The sequence below is a fragment of the Myotis daubentonii genome, chromosome 13, assembly GCF_963259705.1.
Source record: "Myotis daubentonii chromosome 13, mMyoDau2.1, whole genome shotgun sequence".
NCBI lineage: Eukaryota > Metazoa > Chordata > Mammalia > Chiroptera > Vespertilionidae > Myotis > Myotis daubentonii.
In genome coordinates this window covers 33,585,145-33,605,992 of record NC_081852.1, presented here as the reverse complement: position 1 = coordinate 33,605,992, position 20,848 = coordinate 33,585,145, and the positions used below count along the sequence as shown (strand labels likewise).

Sequence of the window (20,848 nt, the reverse complement as noted above, 5' to 3'; positions counted from 1 at the left end):
AGCACTACACTTTCCTTCTGTTTACTTTCTTCTTCCTTTTAAACCCTGAAATGTAGTTGTGCTTTGAGATATAGAAACTATTTGTGACCATAAGGACAAAGGCCACACATTAAGGATAGAAGAGCGGAAAGAGAGAAAGATAATAAAACATTTGTGATAGCATGGGGCTGCTGCACTAGCCCTCAGCTGCCCACCTCCAGGCTTTTCTCACCTGTTAAAAGAGAATACTTTACTCAATTAAGTCACTGTTTCTGAGGTGCTCTGTTCATTCATTTTTTTTTCAAAACACCCAGGGATACCCTAATAATTCTCATCAATATTTTTCAGCTTTTCTCCAACAATTCCACTAAGCTCAGCCCTGAACCCTCTAATGATAGAAATTTAAACCTTATAATGGTTTGTATCAGTCTCTCAAGACTTCTGTCTCTTGCTTTCTCTTTTTAACTTTTTTAAGAGGAAAAAAATCAAACATACACAAAAGCAGCAAATACTGTACTACGCTCCATTTATACATTACCCAGTTTCAAGATGACCAAACCATGTCCACTTTCATTTTACCCACAATTCACCAACTCTGCTCTCACTCCCAACACTTGCTGTGTTTTTTAAGCATATCAGAAATTGTCTCAGGGGATTTCACAGGTGGAACTTCTCTGGTCTTAGTGGGAGTGGGGTATCCCTTTCCCCACTGGGAGCTGGGGGTCAGGTTCTTGCGATACCTTGAGAAAAAGAATTTTCTAAGACTAGCATGAGAGACTGAGATGTGCTAGAAAGGTTTATTTGCATGAAATTATATCCCTTGGTTTCCAAAGTCCCATTTCCCTTAGTCCAGTCCTGCAAAATGTGCAGCTGGGGCTTCAGCAGAACTAAAAGCAATGCCAGTGCCCCGAGTTTCCATTCCATGGTGGAACTGAGTCCAGCAGAGCACCAAGCTAATCGTAGCCCCTCATGTGGACTCTCTATAACTGTGGGCCATGAGAGCAAATACAAGAGAATGCTCCCCCTTCAAGAGTCCCAAGAGAGCTAAGAGAGGGAACTGCCTTTGTTTAGGAGTTTAATGATCAGTTCTTCCCATGCTTGCAGTGGCTACACCTACATGTCTACTCTGGCCAATTCCCTGTCCCCAGGTATGACTGATAGGCAAGCCCCTTCCCACATCACCCAGACCTTATGGGCATGCGTCTATTCGCCATTCCCTTTCCCCAGCGATCTGTGGGGAGCAGGCCTGGAGAATGTTAAACTACAGCTTTCTGGCACAAGTGGCATGCCTGTATTATCTGGCCTTCCCTGTACTCCTTTCCTGTTAAATAATAACCAGGCATCAAAATGATTTATCTTACAAGTACAAATTGGAATAAAGTATTATTTTATTTAAATAGAGATATGTATGCATTAGTGATAAACATTTAAATCAATTAACCCAAAAGTCATTTTCTGTCACTTAGGAAAAATCAGGACTCTAGGATGAGATGACCCCTCCAGGGAAGCTTCCACATGGTATAGGCAAAAACCAAAGCAAGGATGGTTATAATGGAAGGATTGTAGACTGGCTATTGAAGGGTTTAGAGATGGGGAAAAAACACTTGAGAACAGTGGGAAATTAAAAAGAAATGATGTTTAGAACAGATGAAAAATATCTCCCTCATTTGCCTGCGGCAGACAATTTTGCAAACCAATAGTAGTGCTTTGTTAACAATTTACAACTGATAAGGTAAATGCCACCTCATTGCATCTAAAATGATAACTACTTTGCAATGTTTATTCCACACTTTTGAAAATAGTCTCATAGTCCAATCTAATGCCAAAATCCTTGTGCTTCTTTCTATTTTTTTTTTGATGCACGTATATTTTTCAAACACACCCAAATGACAGATGAGAAGAAAGTTTGCTTGTGTTTTACATTCTCCCTTCCACTTTTATTTTTCTGTTTTTAATTTATTTCTTAATTGGATGTTTTCAATTCCTTCTCTAGAGATATCCAGTATTATTAAATTTGTATGTTTCTCCATGATCATATGTATTCAATATTTAAGCACAAACCTATATGTAATTTGTTCTGTTTGATTTTGGGTAACTAAAATGAAACCATTCTATACACATTAGTCTATGAATAGCTTTTAAAAAAATATGTTATGATCATTGCAAGGTAAGCAAACATTTGTATTCTCCAATTTCTGCATACACATATCCATATATAGTTTTACACTAATTGTAATAAATAACGGATACTAGATTTGTTTTCTTATTGTAATTAATCTTTTAGGTGTTTTTCTTTTTTTTTCTTTCCCTCCTTCTTCTCACGCTCCTCCTCTCCTTTCTTCTCTGCTTCCTCCTCCCCTATCTTCTTAGCTTTCATCTTTAGTTGAACTACTCCTCCCTCCAGTAACCAACATCAAGTTTGGAAACAGAATGCTTAAATTCAAATCTTGGGTCCACTAGATATGTAGCCTAAAGTATGATATCATTCCCCTCATTTATAAAATGAGGATAATAGCAGTCCCTACACTAGAGTTATTGTATTAGGAATATTTATATACAAAAGATGTTTAATACATTGTCTGGGAAAAAGCAATAAAACAAGATGAGCTGTTATTGACTGTCCCCTACCTACCTTTCCAGCTGTTGTTGTTACATTTTCCACCTGGATCACAGTATTCCAGCCACACTGGCCTTCTCTATGTTTCTTAAACAGACGAAGCTTTTCCTTAGGGCTTTAGCACTGGTTGTCTCACTCTTCCATCTTTCTGTATATACTTATTTATGCATCTTTCTCATCTTGCCCACTGAAATGTAAGCCTGAAGCAAGTGGAAAGCTAGGTCTTCTTGTTCTGTATTATGCCTCTATTCCTTAATATCATATATGAGACAGAGTTGCTCAATTAACACGTACTTGTTGAATAAATGCATTTTTTTTCATTTTCTATTTAGTCTGAGAGTAACCCATAAAAAATAGGTATTATTTCCTCGATTCCATAACTAATGAAAATAAGGCTAGATGCTTTTTTTGAAAGTTAAAAGTTAAGCTGTTGAATTCGGCTTGAATCCAATTTTCTTTTCTGAATGTCATGTTCTTTCCACTGTTTCTTAAATGTTATTTATACTAACAGATTCACATCCAGCCTCTTCAATGAGATTGTAAACCTCCTCAATTCATGCATTTTACTGTTTTTAGTTTATGTAACAATACTTAGCTCACAATAAGTACACGATGAGCATTTGGTGCTGGTGATGATTGTCTCTCTTTCAGGGGTTTATGCTATTGTCTCCTGTGTCTATTAAAATGACTTTTTCTAAGCTTACTTGTCTGTGTGGGTGCTCGTGGTTAAATTTAATTTGGCAACAGTTATGCAAGGAATATTGATGACACTCAGTAAACATTGATTGTTATGAACATCAATCTTTATAACAGATCAAAAGTGAATCACAGGCAAGGAAATGAGAGACAGAAGGCAGTGGGAAGAACATATAGTTAACACTACAGCAATTCAGGAGCAGGAGACAGTCCCTGTGTGCGAGGTAAGCGAAACTAGGGCAGGTGCTGCGCTGGGTCTATGATGGCCAAGGGAGTTCAGGTAGAATAGTTCAGCCAGAAATAGACAAGGATAGAAACAGAGTAGAAGGAAATAGGTAAGAAATAGGCAGCCAAAAATAGACAAGGATAGAAAAAGAGTAGAGTAATACTAGTAAAAAATATATATACATCTAGAAAACTAGTGCTTGGAACAAGCTAGACTCAGAGAGCTGTACTGAGGTAAAAACACACCAAGAGATCGCAGAAACTTTTCTTCCAAGACAAACAAGAATATCCCCAGCCCTCTTTCAGATCATCAGGCTGACAAAGCTACGGTTTGTGTCCTATTTGACACTGAAAGAGAAGCCAGTCAGAGAAAGACAAGGATCATGTGATCTCATTCACATGTGGAATCTAATGAACAAAATAAACGGATGAACAAAACTGATTCAGAGACACAGAAGCATGGCACAGACGCAACTTGCTCTTCAGATTAGCTGAACCTGTCTGCGCTTCATCAGCCAGATGTATAGGTTTGCCTCTGTTTTTTCAATAAAGGCGCATGCTTTAATTGCTTTAATAAATTGGCTTTTCACAATGCAGTCAAGGTCTCTCATAAAAATTCATTTATATGAGAAGACAAGGATCGAGGCTGGGGACAGCCTCTGCCACGAACTCAGGGCGCTATCCGGTAACACCTCTCTGGTGCCAGTGAGAAGTCCCCCTACTAAGTCAGGAAGCTTATAAACATGCAGAACTATGAATCTCAAAGTCAAAGATTAGAATTTCATATTTCTGGAGTGGAACTTAGCAATTTAATTTTTAACACATGCCCCAAGATGTGAGATAAAACACCATGTGAGAACTACTAGGTTCTCTATACACCACACATTTCATGACTATTTACCTAGAATTGTTGCCTTCCCCCTTAATCCTTTTTACTTTGGAAAAAACAAAAACCCATACATTTTTCCATCCTGCTCAGGAATTGCTCTTCTCATCAAGCTTTCCTGTACTCCTTCTCTCTACCATATGGTTGAATAATTTCTCCTCTGCGGTAAATCTGTGCCTTGTAGATAATTACTTTACTGTCTTAATTGTTATCTTTACAACTAAAGTGCTCTAGAAGGTTTGACATGATGTCTTAATGACCGTTTGTAGTCACAGTGCCTGGTACATGTTAAATAAATTGAATAATAAATGATTATTTAACCTCCGAATTTTGTTGTTGTGCTGTTAATCCTCACTCAAGGATATTTTTCCATTGGTTTTTAGAGAGAGAGAAGGGGGGGAGGGAGAGAGAGAAACATCAATGTGAGAAAGATACATCAATTGGTTGCCTGTCCTTGACCAGAAGTGAACCTGGGACCCTTCAGTCCATGGGCCGACGCTGTATCCCCTGAGCAAAAACCAGCTGGGGCTAACTTCAGCGTTTCTTATGCTGACCCTAAGAGTAAAGTGTGTGTCTTGGTTCTATAACATTTTTATTTTCATCTCTGTCACATATATCAATTTCTACATACGGTTCTCCTAGTCCAAGTGTTAATTAATAGGGAGGAGAGAGGCTTGCATGGTTGGAAAGGTAGAGTTGCCATTATTTTATGTACTCCATGATATATTTTTTTAATATATAAGTTTTGTTGATTTCAGAGAGAGGACAGGAGAGGGAGAAAGAGATAGAAACACTGAAGAGAGAAAAACATTGATCAACTACCTCCTGACACCCCCTGCTGGGGATTGAGCCCGCAACTCAGGCATGTGCCCTGACTAGGAATTGAACCAGCAGCCTCCTGGTGCATGGGAAGGTGCTCAGTCCACTGAGTCACACAGGCTGGGCTGTACTCCATGATTTTTAATCAAGAAAAATATAAGCCTAGAACTCACATCAGTAAATAATTCAAGCTGAAAAAAATCCCTATGTTCAACTAATTTATAATGTAAAATAAATTATTGGCAATTTATAAACATGCAGAACTCTTAATAATCGAAAACAGGACCCTTCAGTCTTCAGGCCAATGCTCTATCCACTGAGAAAACTGGCTAGAACTAGAATGTATTTTCTTAAATGTGTTTTTCATTTCTTTGGAAACCAGAGGTTATTTTGCATGATTGAATCTTTTTGTTATTGTTAATAACATTGGCATTCTGAAATTGTGAATACTATTAAAGATAGACAGGGATGGGGATTGCTTGGCAAAGTCCTGGGAATCACAGAAATGAAGATGTCTTTAAAATAAAATACCTTGCTGCTTTTCCTAAATCTCTACAACTCCTGAAGCCATTGTTTCAAAACCATGGAGTTATCAAGGATAACACAGTACCTTCGAATTGAGAAGTTTAGCTACATTCTAAAATGAGCTGCTTTAAGAAAATTTGTATCTCACTCTCTTACCCAAGGCCAACTGCCCTTTATCAAGGGAACTAATTAAGTACAGTATTCCAAAGTCCCCTTCAGTTCTTCATATATTCTACTTTATATCTCTATTATACATCTATCTCTTTCTCTATCTATATGCATATTTAGGATAAAGTGAAAGGAAGGAAACATATATTTCCCTCAGTCCTTATTATAAAATCTATTTGTCCATGTAAAATATGCAAACATTTACATACTTCCCAGACAGCTTTTCATCATATGCCAATACATTTTCCCCTCAAGTTCTCTCTAGTTTTATCATAAAAATATAACTTAAATAATTTAATACAGTTTTTATGCATACTAAAATGAGGAATGACACTTTGAGTATTTAAATAATTTTTAAGGAGGTACAAAATTAAATTGGCAAAGTTGGCCTACTAAAGTGTAACAAAAATAAACTTCTCATTAATTTGCAAGGTCTTCCTTCTATAGTACATATTATTTAACACGATCATTGTTTATGATATAAGAAATTAGTTAACAAAACATATTTGAACTGCCATTTGGAAGAATTTTATTGACACTAAGTACCAATGTGTAGCTTTTATCATTGGACATTTTTCATCTTACACTGTCCATCACACTCTTTATTGTGTCAAATGCACAGAACATGATTCAAATCAGCTTTTTAAATATTCCATAGTGATTAAATATTCAGTATTTCTTAGCCTAAAACCTTCACATTGAAGAATTACCTTTGAGCCACTGGACATTTGAGAGACTAGTGAAGAAATAGAACATTAATTATTTTTCTTTAGCCCAAATAATGCATATTGAAAATATGCAAACTTGTTTAAAATAATTTAGTGTGTTGGCAGGTAATTAAGGGGACTGCACCTTATACAATATGAATATTATAGACTAAGGAAGAAAATATGATTACTACCACATTGGTTATCTCATGTTCAAAATTTTTAGATGAGCTGTTTGACATATTAAATGGAAATCAAATAATTTCTATGTTACATGAAACTTTATGTGAGAAAGTATTAATGTTTGGAATTTTTAAATTAGAGCAATATATCCCCAAATGTAAAGAACACAACCTTATACCTAAATTTAGTAATTTCTAAAATAGAGCTACAATCCTATAATAAATGGTCATTGCTCAGCCCTAAAGTTTAAAGGTTGGTACCTTTTCAGCTTAGTTGAATAACATAGTAGAAACACTCTTAAACATTCTTCAGTTGACTAAACTGTGAATTTATATTGAATTGCCTGAAAAAGCTGAATTAGAAAAAAAAATGTTCGCGTGTGAGCAAAGTGAATATAAAAAATATAGCCAATTATCAATTCATCAGTATTCCACAGCAATACTTCCCAAGTGTAGGAGAAAATTAAAAAAAAAAATTAATAAAGTAAGTACACAGAAGTTCCTACTTTTATTTTAATGATTGTGTATAGGTACTGGTACTTATTTGGAAACAAATAAATATGTAGGCATAAATTCAGTAGCCCAAAAGATGTTCTCTATTAAATAATATTTAAAACAATTTTTAAAATTAAAAAAGCAAAGCAATGGTTCTTTCTGAACATGCATAGGCTTTTTCTTATCAAGGGCATAATTCTAATGCATGCCTTTAGGATCCCTTTAATAATTACATGGATAATAAACTACTGCTTTTCTCATGCATATATAAAGAAATACATCAAGTTCTTCCTTATGAGAACATCTCATGGTATTATCAGAAGCATTTTTGTTGTTGTTGTTAATTATCACCCAAGGATATTTTTGCATTTATTTTATTTATTATCATTATTATTATTATTATTTTTACATTTTAGATATAGTGGAAGGGAAGGAGGGAGAGAGAGAGAAACATCGATGTGAGAGAGAGATATTGATTGGTTGCTTCCTGCATGCTCCGGATTGGGGCCAGGGATAAAAACTGCACTCCCCCAAGCCCCCGCTCAGCCAGAAGTTGTGCTCATGGCTGGCAAGCACAGTGGAGCTCATGTGAGCCTCTCCTACTGCCACGCAGGCAGGCAGGCGGTAAGGAGCAAGGGGTCCTGGACTGAGAGAGCCCCAGATTCCAAGAGGGATGCCTGAGTTACAGCTTAGGCCCAATCCCCAGGGAGTTCTGGACTGTGAGAGGGCACAGGCCAGCCTGACCCCCCAACCCCTGCCTCTCTCAGTGCATGAATTGCATGCACCGGGCCTCTAGTATAATTCATTTTCTTTATTTACTAGAAACCTGGTGCATGAAATTTGTGTACTTGTGGCGGGGGGGGATCCTCAGCCAGGTCCTTTAGCCTGGATTGTGACAGGGTGCAGGCCAGGCGGAGGGACCCCACTGGTGCATGATCATGGCCAGGGAAGGACGCGTGAGGTTGGCCAGCCAGGGAGGGACCGTGGAAGGGCTCCAGGGCATGTCCAGTCCATCTCGCTTAGTCCTGATTGACTGGACCCCAGCAGCAAGCTAACCTACTGGTTGGAGTGTCTGCCCCTGGTGGTCAGTGCACGTCATAGCAACTGGTCAACCAGGCAACTATCTGCCCCCTATTGGTCAGTGCACATCATAGCGAGTAGTTAAGCGGCCTCAGCATATCATTAGCATATTATGCTTTGATTGGTTAAATGGCCAACCAGAAGACTGGACACTTAGCATGTTAGGCTATTATAGGATTTTTATAGAATTTTTATTGATATTTACTGCCTCGGCCCCCCAACGTCCAGAAGGTCATTTGGCTGTCCAATCTAATTAGCGTATTACACTTTTATTTTTATAGACTAGAGGCCCGTTGCATAAAGAGATTCGTGCAAAAGGCCTTCCCTTCCCCTGGCTGCCGGTTCCAGTTTTTCTCTGGCAACCGGGACCCAGGCCTTCGCTCTGGCCGGAGCCTTCAGTCTTCACTGCTCCGGCCAGAGCCTTCAGTATTTGCTCCACCGCTTCGCGCCTATGTATGCAAATTAACCGCCATCCTTGTTGGGTTAATTTGCATACTCTCCTGAGTGGCTGGTGAGCATAGTGGAGGGATGGTCAATTTACATGTTTGTCTATTATTAGGTAAGATGAGGCAGTGATACCACCAAGCAAACTGCATGAGTTAATGTATTTTCTGATTTTTTTTTTTTTTTTTTTTTTTTTTTTAGTGGAGCACATTTTTAAAATGATAAAATGATCTGAGGTTATAAACATACATGCTACATTCACAATTGTCTATTCAAATTTTGAATTATGCAAACCAGGGATGGGAAGGAAAATTATTCTTAATAAATTATAGGTTGCTAGATGAAGTCACTATCAACTAATTTGATAGCAAATCAATAAAAAACATTTCTGATATATATATATTCAGCCAACATTCATCTTCTCTTCTTCTTCAACCATATTTGCTATCACTCATTTTCTTCTGTTGACTTTTTTCTATATCTTAAACTTACCAGCAATATTCATTCTTGGAGCCTTTGAATTTTTCTTTTTTCTTCTGTCTGTAATGGACCTTTTCTAGCTAACTGCTTGGTTAGGCATTGACCTATGAACCAGGAAGACATGGTTTGATGCCTAGTCAGAGCATATTGCCAATTTTGGGGTCAATCTCCAGTAGGGGGCATATAGGAAGCAGCTGACCAATGATTCTCTCTCATCGTTGATGTTTCTATCTCTTTCTCCCTCTCACTTCCTTTCTGAAATCAATAAAAATATATTTTAAATATATTTTTAAAAAAGATCCACTTTCATTTGTTCTAAGGAATAAACATGTATTATTTGCTTAAATTGCTCCACCTGATATGAATATAAACCATACTAGCCTTAGTGTATACTTCACAGTTTAGGAAGTAGCTATAGATGGGGTGATAACAACTACTTTCATTTTTATGAATCAACATAGCACAGTTAAAGCATATTTAATTAAATTACATGAATAATTCCAGTTAGAAATATGTGGCATTTGACCATTTGTTTTGAAAACTGCTGTAGGTGGGATTTTAAGTTCAAGATAGTTTCAAATCATCTAGGGATTACTGTTTTCATCCAGTATTGCTAAGAACCTTTACATTGCTGATTACATTATTCAAAAGTAATAATAGTGACCTATTTCAGATTTCCATTGTCCTAACAGAGAAGAAAGTTCTTAGCCCTATAGCTTCATGAAGAATGATCAATGATCTACCAGTCAATATTCCATCATGAGGAACAGAAGAAGTGATAGGACCATCGAGCTAAAGGGGCATTTTGGAGAGAAAGTTTCTTGGGGGCAGGGAGTGTGAGGCTATAAAACCTCAGAGAACACGCAGGGGAAGAGCAGATGCAGACATTGCTTAGGAAAGGTCCTGGACAGAGAAAACCCCCAGGAGCTTTATTCTTAAACCAGTAATTGAACTTTAGTGTATCGTCCATCCATAATTTCCTAAATAATTTCCACTGGGGCCTCACTCCCCAACTAAACTAAAACTCACACAACAGTGTGTTGGATATGCAAAAAAAATCTCAAGCCAAGACCCCTCAATCCCTTTTAAAAGGTATCTCCCTACAGATGCTCTGTTCACCTTGTAGTATAACCTTTGTCTTTTTCATCATCCTAATTTATTTCTATCATCCTTGTTGCCTGGATTAGAAGTCAAAACACTGGTGGGACAGATGAGACACACAGTTATGTCTTGTTTGGCTCATGAAAGGTATCAACATTTAACTTAAAATGACTTATCTTTAATATGTAGGATTTCCTATTATTCTGAAAAAAAATTGTAGGATCTTATTTTCTTCATGTTCACAAATGGATAGCACCTTATAGGCCTTCTCACCTCTACTACAGAGGGCCATTCTTACTGCCCTTGGAGGCCCATGGCCTATGTTCCAACAGTCTATGCAAATGAAATTAATATAGCTTCAGTTGTTTGCCTTAATAAGGTAAAATTAAGTTTTTTCTATAGAAAAATGGTTCATTTAGGATTAAATGTGTGTGTGATGTAATTTAATTCTATAAAATTCAGATTTATTCCTATTAGACATAAGATTACAATATAGGATTTAAACAAAAAGAAAAGGTACAATTAGAGTACAATGTCTTTTCTTATTCCTTTCTTTCTTTCTCTTTTTATTTAAAAAATTTTTCTATTGATTTCAGAGAGGAAGAAAGAGGGAGATAGAAACATCAATGATGAGAGAGAACCATTGATCAGCTGCCTCCTATGCGCATCCCACCAGGGATCGAGCCCTCAACCTGGGCATATGCCCTTGACTGGAATCGAAAACAGGATCCTTCAGTCTGCAGGCCGATGCTCTATCCACTGAGCAAAATGGCTAGAACTAGAATGTATTTTCTTAAATGTGTTTTTCATTTCTTTGGAAACCAGAGGTTATTTTGCATGATTGAATCTTTTCGTTATTGTTAATAACATTGGCATTCTGAAATTTAAAATGAGGGGTCACTAACTTTTAGAATTGTTTTTCTGTATAAAATGCCCTAGCTTGCTGGCTTTTTCTGCCTTCCCTCTGCTTTGTGAACTTCTCCTGCCCCTTGTTTTATGATCATTCCGTTCATTCCAGCAGTTGCTTTCCATGTGGGACACTATTTAGTAAACAAATGAGGAAAGGAAGATCATAAATTAAATATGTGATTAAATGCCAAAAAAATTCTAGGTAGATTAAGGAGATAAGTAACAAACTATTTTGCTAATGCTTAGAAACTTTTCTACTTACTTATCTCTTTGAAGTTATATATTCAGAAGGTTTGCAGCTGCTGACCTTTTAGAAAATGATTCTTTGGCATAAGCGAAGCAGAATGCATTGTTGCACATACAGCTTCAACAGTAATGAGCAGAGCCAAATTGTTTGCTACCATAAAACTTGTCTTACAGTCACAATAGTAAGATTTTAAAATATATGAAGAATAGACATGATTTTTTTTACATAAACTAGGCATTGGCAAATGTATGTTGGATAGTATCATTTAACTCCTCCATAAGTTATGAAAAAAATTCTATTTCCTCATCAAGGTGTATACCTTCCATCAAAAATAACTCACAATGATTTGATGATGACTGGGAACAGTAAACAATAGGATGACAAAGAAATTTGGAATCATGATTTCAGTGCCATGCGACATCCATAAGCAGTCTAGCCAGAAGGACGCTAATGTCTTTAAAAGATTTTATTTATTTATTAATTAATTTATTTATTAAATTTAATTTTATTGATTTCAGAGAGAGATAGAAACATCAATAATGAGAAAGAATCATGGATCAGCTGCCTCCTGCACGCCCCCATACTGGGGATCGAGCCCGCAACCCAGGCATGCGCCCTAACCGGGAATCGAACCCAGACCTCCTGGTTCATAGGTTGACGCTCCTTGAAACCACTGAACAACGCCAGCCAAGCTTAAAAAAGATTTAATATTTTGGCAGTTAAAAATCAAGTTAAGATGTTATAAAATTGTAGAACTAAAGGTATGCACTTTTTTTTTTTATTCAGAAAAATGAAACTGCCGTATGGAGCTAAAAGTCATTTACTTGGTGTCAGCACTGATGATCTGATATAGCCCTATACAAAGCATTAGTTAAGATTAATATAAAATAGTAAGACTTCCATTAAAATAAGCTTTAATATTTTATAACCTTGTACAGTCATCTATAAATTTACCTTACTCTATATAAAACTCCTATTGTTAGAGTTGTTGTGTCCATAAGTGTATAGCCTACTGCATAAAACTATAATTTATTTTAATTGTAGTAAATTTGCCCTTTAATTTATTCATATTTCAGATATAGAATTCTGGGATTTGTTGATAAGATCTGTCTAAGGAAGTGACTATTTACCTTAGCAATAAGACAATAACTCAGAATAGAGGTGAGACTTACAGAAAAGAGACTTAACTTTGGGTGGTAAACACACAATACATTGTACAGGTGATGTATTGTAGAATGTATACCTGAAACCTATATACTGTCCCCCAATTTAAAAAATAAATAACCAAATACTTAGAACTATCCCTCCCATAAGAAATATTTACCAGATCTCCCCATCCCTTTAATGTTTGAGTAAAGTGCTGTACACTTTTTCAAAGCTTAATAGCTAAGAACATATCCTGTATTTTGTATTTTATTTAATATATAAATTATGTGGGACACACTTTATTACTGTCTTTTGTGCCTTGTTTGAAACAATCAAAATACTATCAAAGAATGAGAGAGAGAGAGAGAGAGAGAGAGAGAGAGAGAGAGAGAGAGCGCTTGAGAATGAAATACAAGAGATCTTAAACAGGTATTCTAGTTTAGTCACATTGAAAAAAACAAGAAGCATGGCCCGAGGCGAGCCCAGATAAGCATTTCAACCTTTAATAAGATTTCTCTCAAACATTTACATAAGCCTGGGACTCTACAGCATCTTTTATTGAATCATTTTCTATCTACTATAGGGTGCCCCCAAAATGTATGCACACACTTTGAATAATTATAAAGGCCGTGTTTATTAAAATATATTTCATTTTCATAATTGAGTTATCAGCCATTAAAGTGTGCAAACATTTTGGGAGGACATGCTGTATATATTCATAGCACCTTTAACCTCTTGGTAACACTCTCACCCTTTTCATGTTATCCCAGAGGGATACTGTCATCCAGGCTGCCTGATAGTTGCCATCTTGGTTCCTCGGTTCCCGCTCTTCTCAACATCTGATTCAGTCTCACATCTGGGGTTCTAGTCATCATCTACTCCAGTGGTTCTCAACCTTCTGGCCCTTTAAATACAGTTCCTCATGTTGTGACCCAACCATAAAATTATTTTCGTTGCTACTTCATAACTGTAATGTTGCTACTGTTATGAATCGTAATGTAAATATCTGATATGCAGGATGGTCTTAGGCCAGTGCTCAGAAAACCTCGGCTCGCGAGCCACATGCGGCTCTTTGGCCCCTTGAGTGTGGCTCTTCCATAAAATGCCACGTGCGGGCGCGCACGTACAGTGCGATTGAAACTTCGTGGCCCATGCGCAGAAGTCGGTGTTTGGCCTGGGAGAGTCTATTTTGAAGAAGTGGCGTTAGGAGAAGTGGGGGGGTGTCGGTCAGTCGGGCGACGGGAGATGGGCCAGGGGATATGCAGCACAGGGGAGGTACATTGCTTTGAAGTACGTTCTCTGAAGTCGACCCCTTCCAACTCTCCCATCCACACTCGTCTATCTGAAACAAGTGTACAAGATGAGTGTGGATGGGAGAGTTGGAAGGGGTTGTCCTCAGCGAACGTACCTCAATCAGATTGAGGACGTTTTTAGTCAAGGCCAGCTTAGGAGTACCCTAATTAAGTTAATAACAATATACCTTCCTATATAGTTTAAGTTTAAAAAATTTGGCTCTCAAAAGAAATTTCAATCGTTGTACTGTTGATATTTGGCTCTGTTGACTAATGAGTTTGCCGACCACTGTCTCAGGCGACCCCTGTGAAAGGGTCGTGCGACCCCCAAAGGGGTCGCGAACCACAGGTTGAGAACCGCTGGTCTACTCTGAGCTGTTCTGCAGTCTACTCTACAACTACTCTGATGGCCCTTCTAGCACAAATGCTCTACCAGTTTCAACCTTGCTCCCTATCTAGAATGAAGAAGCATGAAGATATAGACAAAAAGGGGAGTGTTGTGAACACTTGAATGTCAGAATATTTTGTCACATGACACTCTGTTTGAACCTTGGGAATGTTCCTAAAGGCGTGTTGTTTGTTTAAGGTTTTTCTTTCAATGAGTAGAAGGCCCTTTTACCAGCAGTGAGTGCCTCTCTACCAGGGTCCCTTTGGAGGTCTGCAGGGCAGAGTTGGGCTAACTCCTTACTATAAATCCAAGAGATAGGTACTTCCAAACTATAAAGAGTGAAAAACAGCAAAATAAAAATTTAATCCTCCACTCTGCCAAGCCTGGTGATTTTGACAATGGCAGACAAGATAACTGTTTCAAACGAATAGCCAGCCTCTCCCTCCTTCCCCTCCCTCTCCTAGCCGCATGCTGCCACCCGAGAAACTGCAGGGGAGGAGTGGCCATATGAACTCATCGTTTCTTTCCGCGGTGCCCTCTCCCGCCCTGGAAGCATGTGCGAGTCTGTAATTCTGAACTCAGCTCCCGCTCTGGCTCTGATAAGGATGGGGAAACATTCTCATGGAACGCGCTGTGGCATCATTTGTTAGCGGTTGCTTTCAGATTGTGAAGACTCTCCGCATCACCTTTCATTTGTCAAATTGGCTGGGAGCTCACAATGTCTTTTTAACTTTACATCCATAAAGGACATTTAGCAAGGGCCTTCTACTCTCTCACATAGATAGTGATATCCTTTTGCCTCCGGATCTGTCCATTTTCGTAGGATTGTAGTGTTATTTTCAAACCGCAAGTTAAAAACTGTCTGGCTCCCTTAACTCAACACTGCCTATGTATCCACCCAGCTCCTGAGAAGGAGCCTGAACCAGTTATCCCAGCGCCCATCTGAATGCCATCCCATGGCTGTTGTACAGCAGCCCGGACTCTGACTTGGCAGGCCCTGAGAGGCAGGGTTTATCTAGTTTCCGTGTAACTGCGCCTGGCTCTCTCCTTCTAGGAAGGACTCAGTGGCATAAGTCACCCAGAGCCCAGTGAAACTGGGGCATATGTTTCCAGAAAGATTATTTTTTAAGACTTCATTTTTAGAGCAGAGTTAGGTTCAAAACAAAAATGAGAGAAATATACAAAGATTTCTTATATATCCCTTGCCACTCACATATTATAACCTCCCCTATTATCAAAATCACTCACTAGAATGGCATATTTATTTATTTATTCATTTATTTATTACCAAGGTTAAACCTACATTGACATGTCATAATCACCCAACATCTACAGTTTACCTTAGATTTCACTCTTGCTGTTACACATTCTTTGTGTTTCACATATGAATAAGGACATATCCATCAGTAAAATAGACTATTTTCACTGCCCTAAAATCCTCTGAGCTCTGTCTATTCATCTTTTCCTTGCCCACCCTAATGGCTGCTGATCTTTTTATTTTACCTGTAGTTTTTCTTTTTTTCCAGAGTATCCTAAAGTGAAACTATACAGTACATAGCAGTATGTAGCCTTTTCAGATTGGCTTCTTTCACTTAGTAATTAGACATTTAAGATCCCTCTGTCTTCTCATTGGTGGATAGCTCATTTCTTTTTAGCACTGAATTTGTCTGAATGCACCACCATTTATTTACTCATTCACTTAATGAAGAAGATCTTGTTTGTTTCAAATTTTGGGCAGTTTTCATAAGGTTGCTATAAATATCCCTGTGTAGGATTTTGGATTTACATGTTTACTAGAAAGAATTTTCGGAAATTATTATTTTATTAAATAAGATAATTTGTTCTAAATTATTTTCTCTGTATACATTCTCCCCTCTACATGTAATTACTCACTAACCATGTTGTACATATTAGCTTAAGAGCTTGCTGGTAGTTGCTGGGAACGGATGTCTTTCTTTTTATTTGTTGAATTTGTGTCCTTACCACATAAGCTTGCTTTCAGGTAGTTGTGACGAAAACAAACTCCTGGCTGAGACCGAGGGTGATGTAATGAAGCTGGTATCAAATGTTGCCGGGGAAAATGACCAAGGAGAAAAAAAATCTAGTAGGATACAGAGTGATGAGGAAGGTTGTGAATCTCCACCTGCTAATTTTAACTTCTTTCAAACATAAACACATCTCTAAGTGCATATAGCATACGTAGTCACAAAAAGGAGCTATTCCCATCTTACAGAGGATAAAAATGTTGAAATATGCTGATGCATGTGATAAATTTTGAACATTTTGTAAATGTACCCCAATGATTTCTAAAAGAAAATTAAGGATGGATTTTTTAAAAACTGAGTTATTTAAAAGCTCTACTTTAGTAGAAGATGTGTTTAGCAATTGAGACTGTTTAGCAGTACCCATCAATAAATTAAGCCAAAGGCAAGTAGACACACAATAAACTTACTAGTGTGGCTTAATACTTTGAAGAAGCCGTGGGACTCCCCGGACAACGTGGCTCAGTGGTTGAGCATCGACCTATGAACCAGGAAGTCATGGTTCAATTCCTGGTCAGGGCACATGCCCAGGTTTGTGGGCTGGATCCCCAGTGGAGTGTGTGCAGGAGGCAGCCAACCAATGATTCTCTCTCAGCATCGATGTTTCTATCTCTCTCTCACTTCCTCTCTGAAGTCAATAAAAATATATTTTAAACAGAAGCCCTGGAACTTTTAAAAATGAATGCTTATTATACCGGTAGGATATGATACCCACATGTTTTATTACTACCATTTAAAATGCAAGAAAAGAGAAATTAAGGTATTTTAAGAGCAAGACTAGAATTAATGGTCTTATTGGGAAGTTTCTTAGATTGCCTAAAAAATTAGAGAAAACATTTGCATGGATTGTTTCCTTTAGACTTTTAAGATAAGGACGATTGCACAGTACATTATAATATCTGGCAGATGTTCATTTAATCACCATATTTTAGAAATTTAATGTAAAAGAAAAATGTAAAGCATTTAGTCTCTGGGTTGTTTATTGATACACGGTGATGACACTCAAATAACTTTGGCAGCATTCTGAGTAGTTGGAAGTCTCTTCAAAATAAGCCAATTAAAGAGTACAACATTACTGCACTATATCAAGTCACATTCTTCTAAAACTAAAATATTAATCTTTCACAATATGCCACCAAACAGCAGCATCTTTGCAATATACTATAGCAACATCTTTGCAGAGTTCCTAAGCTGTTTGAAAAGTGGGATAATATACATGACAGGAGATAAAATATCATAAAAGCTATAACTATAATTATCCACTTGGCAGAATAAGCTCTGTATAGACTCACACATTAAAACACAAATATTTATTAAACTAAATATTTTAGTTCAGCTCAGCTTATATGTTCAAGGGAATTGGTGAACAATATGAAAAAAAAATATAGATTGGACTTCTGTCTTTTTATTTATTTATTTTTTATCTCTGTTTTAAAAAGCAAACTGTTTTCATTGCAAAACACTTAGAAAATACAAACTTATTCACAGAAAAATAGTTAACCACAAATAAACCATAATTCTACACATGAGGTAGAACATTTTCCTGGTATAGTATTTTTGTATATGTTTCCTTTTCTGTGGACACACGTAGGGTTTACTTTCAATTTATTTAAATGAATCATAATAACTATAATTAACTTAATATGCTTTCATGCTTACTAGGGATTGACTTAAAAAAAAGAACCTCAACTTTTTGTGATTTCTTAAGTGTTGCTAATAGATACCTAAGTTTGTTTAAACAGAGGCCAGCAAATCTGCAGACATTTTGGGCTTATTTTAAAGGATGTACACACACAAAAAAAGTTTATGTCAACTCTTCAAAGGAGTAAAAGGAATATTTCTAATGCTGCACAATAAATCCACGATGAAGTAAATAGAATAATGCAGGTATTATGTATATTATAGAGGTTTTAAAAATTTATGTTGGTTGAATTCTATTAAAAACACATTTTTTAAATAATTGACAATTCTTTCTTTAAAAATATAAATTTGGAAAATGCAACGCTTAGAATAAATAGAAAGTACAAGTCAAAGAAGAGTAATGGAAGCTCCATTATAGAATCAGTAGACAAAATAAGCCACAAAGCACATTCCCACACTTAGTTTGAAATAGAAGCCAGCACTCAATAGATTATTTCACTCCTACCTAATAGAGCAGAATCTATAATAATAAAAGCGCAATATGCTAATTAGAACAGATGTCCTTCTGGACGACCTTAAAGATGAAGCTGGGGTTGAGAGGAAAGCCTGGGTCCTGGGTGCCAGAGGAAAGCCAGTGCCGGCAGCCAGGGGAAGGAAGGCCTACTCTTGCACGAATTTCGTGCATCGAGCCTCTAGTCTTTAAATATTTGTACTTTAACATTTTGAGATGCTAAAAGAGGTGTGAAAAAAAAGTGCTAATTATATCTATTTTTGGTTCTGATAAGAAAACATCTTTTCAAAGTACTTAATATGAATTAGGAATTAGTTATTCAATATGGCAGACAACCTGCATGAAAATTCATACTTATTTGTCTGCCCTAGACTTTGTCAGTTTTTCTGTTCCCATACACTTTCAGTTTTCCTATTAACCATTTCTTAATACCCATGTCTAATAAACTATGGATCCTAATCCTTACCAGATTCCAGCCAATTTAAGTTAGCAGTGTAAGACTTACCTTGTGATACACTTCTTTTGGAGGAATGTAATATATTTCAGTTAGATGAAATAATAATCAACTCTATCTATTGACAAAGAACAATTCCAGCCAGTATCTGAATGCATTCCTGGACTGCTCCTAAATCAAATAAATCCTTCACAATAAAAACTAAGCAACTATCTAGAATTTGTCATAGTATAATCCAAGTAAAGCATTACCAGGGAATGTCTATATTTAAACTCTTACCTGGGAAAAGCTAAAGGAGATTTGTTTGTGAATTTGGGTTGAAGCTTTTATTTAGTACTTCTACACATAACAAACATAGCATTAAAATGGGAAGAAATCCCTCTTCGATACGTCACTTGCAAACAGAAAGCTCACTCACCATTCCGACTCTCTTCATCAATAGCGACGATGGTAGCTGGTGGTCCTCCCCTAGCTAGTTTGCAATCTAAAGAGAGAAAACAACCAAAGGCAATAAGTTGCAACTATGGGAGCACTCACCCTGAGATCAAATTCACTGAGATGGGCAGTGACAGTTAAAAAGAAAATTCCTACAATCAAACTAATACGGGTCATTACTTTTAACAGCTTTTAATTATTAAAAAAAAAAATCCATATGAACCACATAGATTACTTTACCACATCATAACATAGTTACTTTGTATATTGTGAAGCTATTCAAATCTGAATGAGAAAACACCCACAGAGACCACAGGGGAGCAAAAGCCTTTCAGGACAGAGATAATGGGATGGTAATATAACCCAAAGAAATAACATAAAGGAATGATCAACAAGGATAAGTTGTAATTAAAGCTTCACAACAGAAACAAACATAATTAGACTTTAATTGTGATAAAGAGTCTAATTAAAGGAAGTGGATAAAATTTTAACGATGTTCTAAAGAGAATGAAACAAAGACAGACAAGCAATGCTCATGAGGCTGTTTGGAATTTTAATTTTTGTCATCTTACCCTCATATTGCCAGTCTGGAGTCAAAAGTATAGAGTCATCAAGGGAAGCAGATCAGAAAAATGGAAGAAAGAAAGGAAGAAAGAATATATGCATATATTTAGCGAAGATTTACAGATATACGTAGCATTATATAATAACAGATACATCACCAAATGGTTTGTGGAAAAAGAAATGTGTAAAATCCTTATAAAAAATTTTGAAATGATAATATAATATTAACACATTAATGCAATATTACATGCCACTTGAAACTGATATAAAGTACATTTATATGTTTCCTTAAAAAAGTAAATACAAATTACTTATGAACTATTATTCCATGTTGAACACACCTTAAGCATAACGCCTGTCAATCACTGGTGACTAATTCATGATGTTAAACAATACTAATACCCTGCCAAGAATCTCATGATAATGAACATATAAGTAGCTTCAAGAGCTGTAATATCCACGATGATTAAAATGTGAAGGTGCCGCATGCGAGATGTCCGCCGCACATATCTGAGGCAGAAAGCACTCTCCGAGGCAGTCCCTGGCATAGCTGTGCTGTGCAGGTAAACGCACTCGGCGCACTCCTGAGACTGAGGCGTAAATCAAAACTGCTTAAAGCCATCCAAGTATGTGTGTTTCTTGGGAGATGACTTCAAGGCTTATTACTTATTTATTTGTGAAAATTCTATCTATTATGCAGATGGGCATGAATAACAAAGCCTTTGGCAAGCACTATTCTATACGGTAAGGTACGTGCTCTCTCAAATGAAGCTTAAAATCGCTCAGATCTACAGTTTTCTGTCCTTGTCACTGTG

General features: G+C 36.9%; 1 protein-coding gene across 2 annotated transcripts in view; it reads right to left on the bottom strand.

The window, feature by feature from the left end:
• The window catches only part of PCDH15 (protocadherin related 15), a 681,342-nt gene that overhangs the window by 451,017 nt on the left and 209,477 nt on the right, over nt 1-20,848 (bottom strand). For both annotated transcript variants that reach the window (XM_059662693.1, XM_059662692.1), the window contains exon 3: nt 19,453-19,518. In XM_059662693.1, the coding sequence (XP_059518676.1) occupies nt 19,453-19,518 (66 nt within the window). The remainder of the gene's footprint in view (nt 1-19,452; nt 19,519-20,848) is intronic.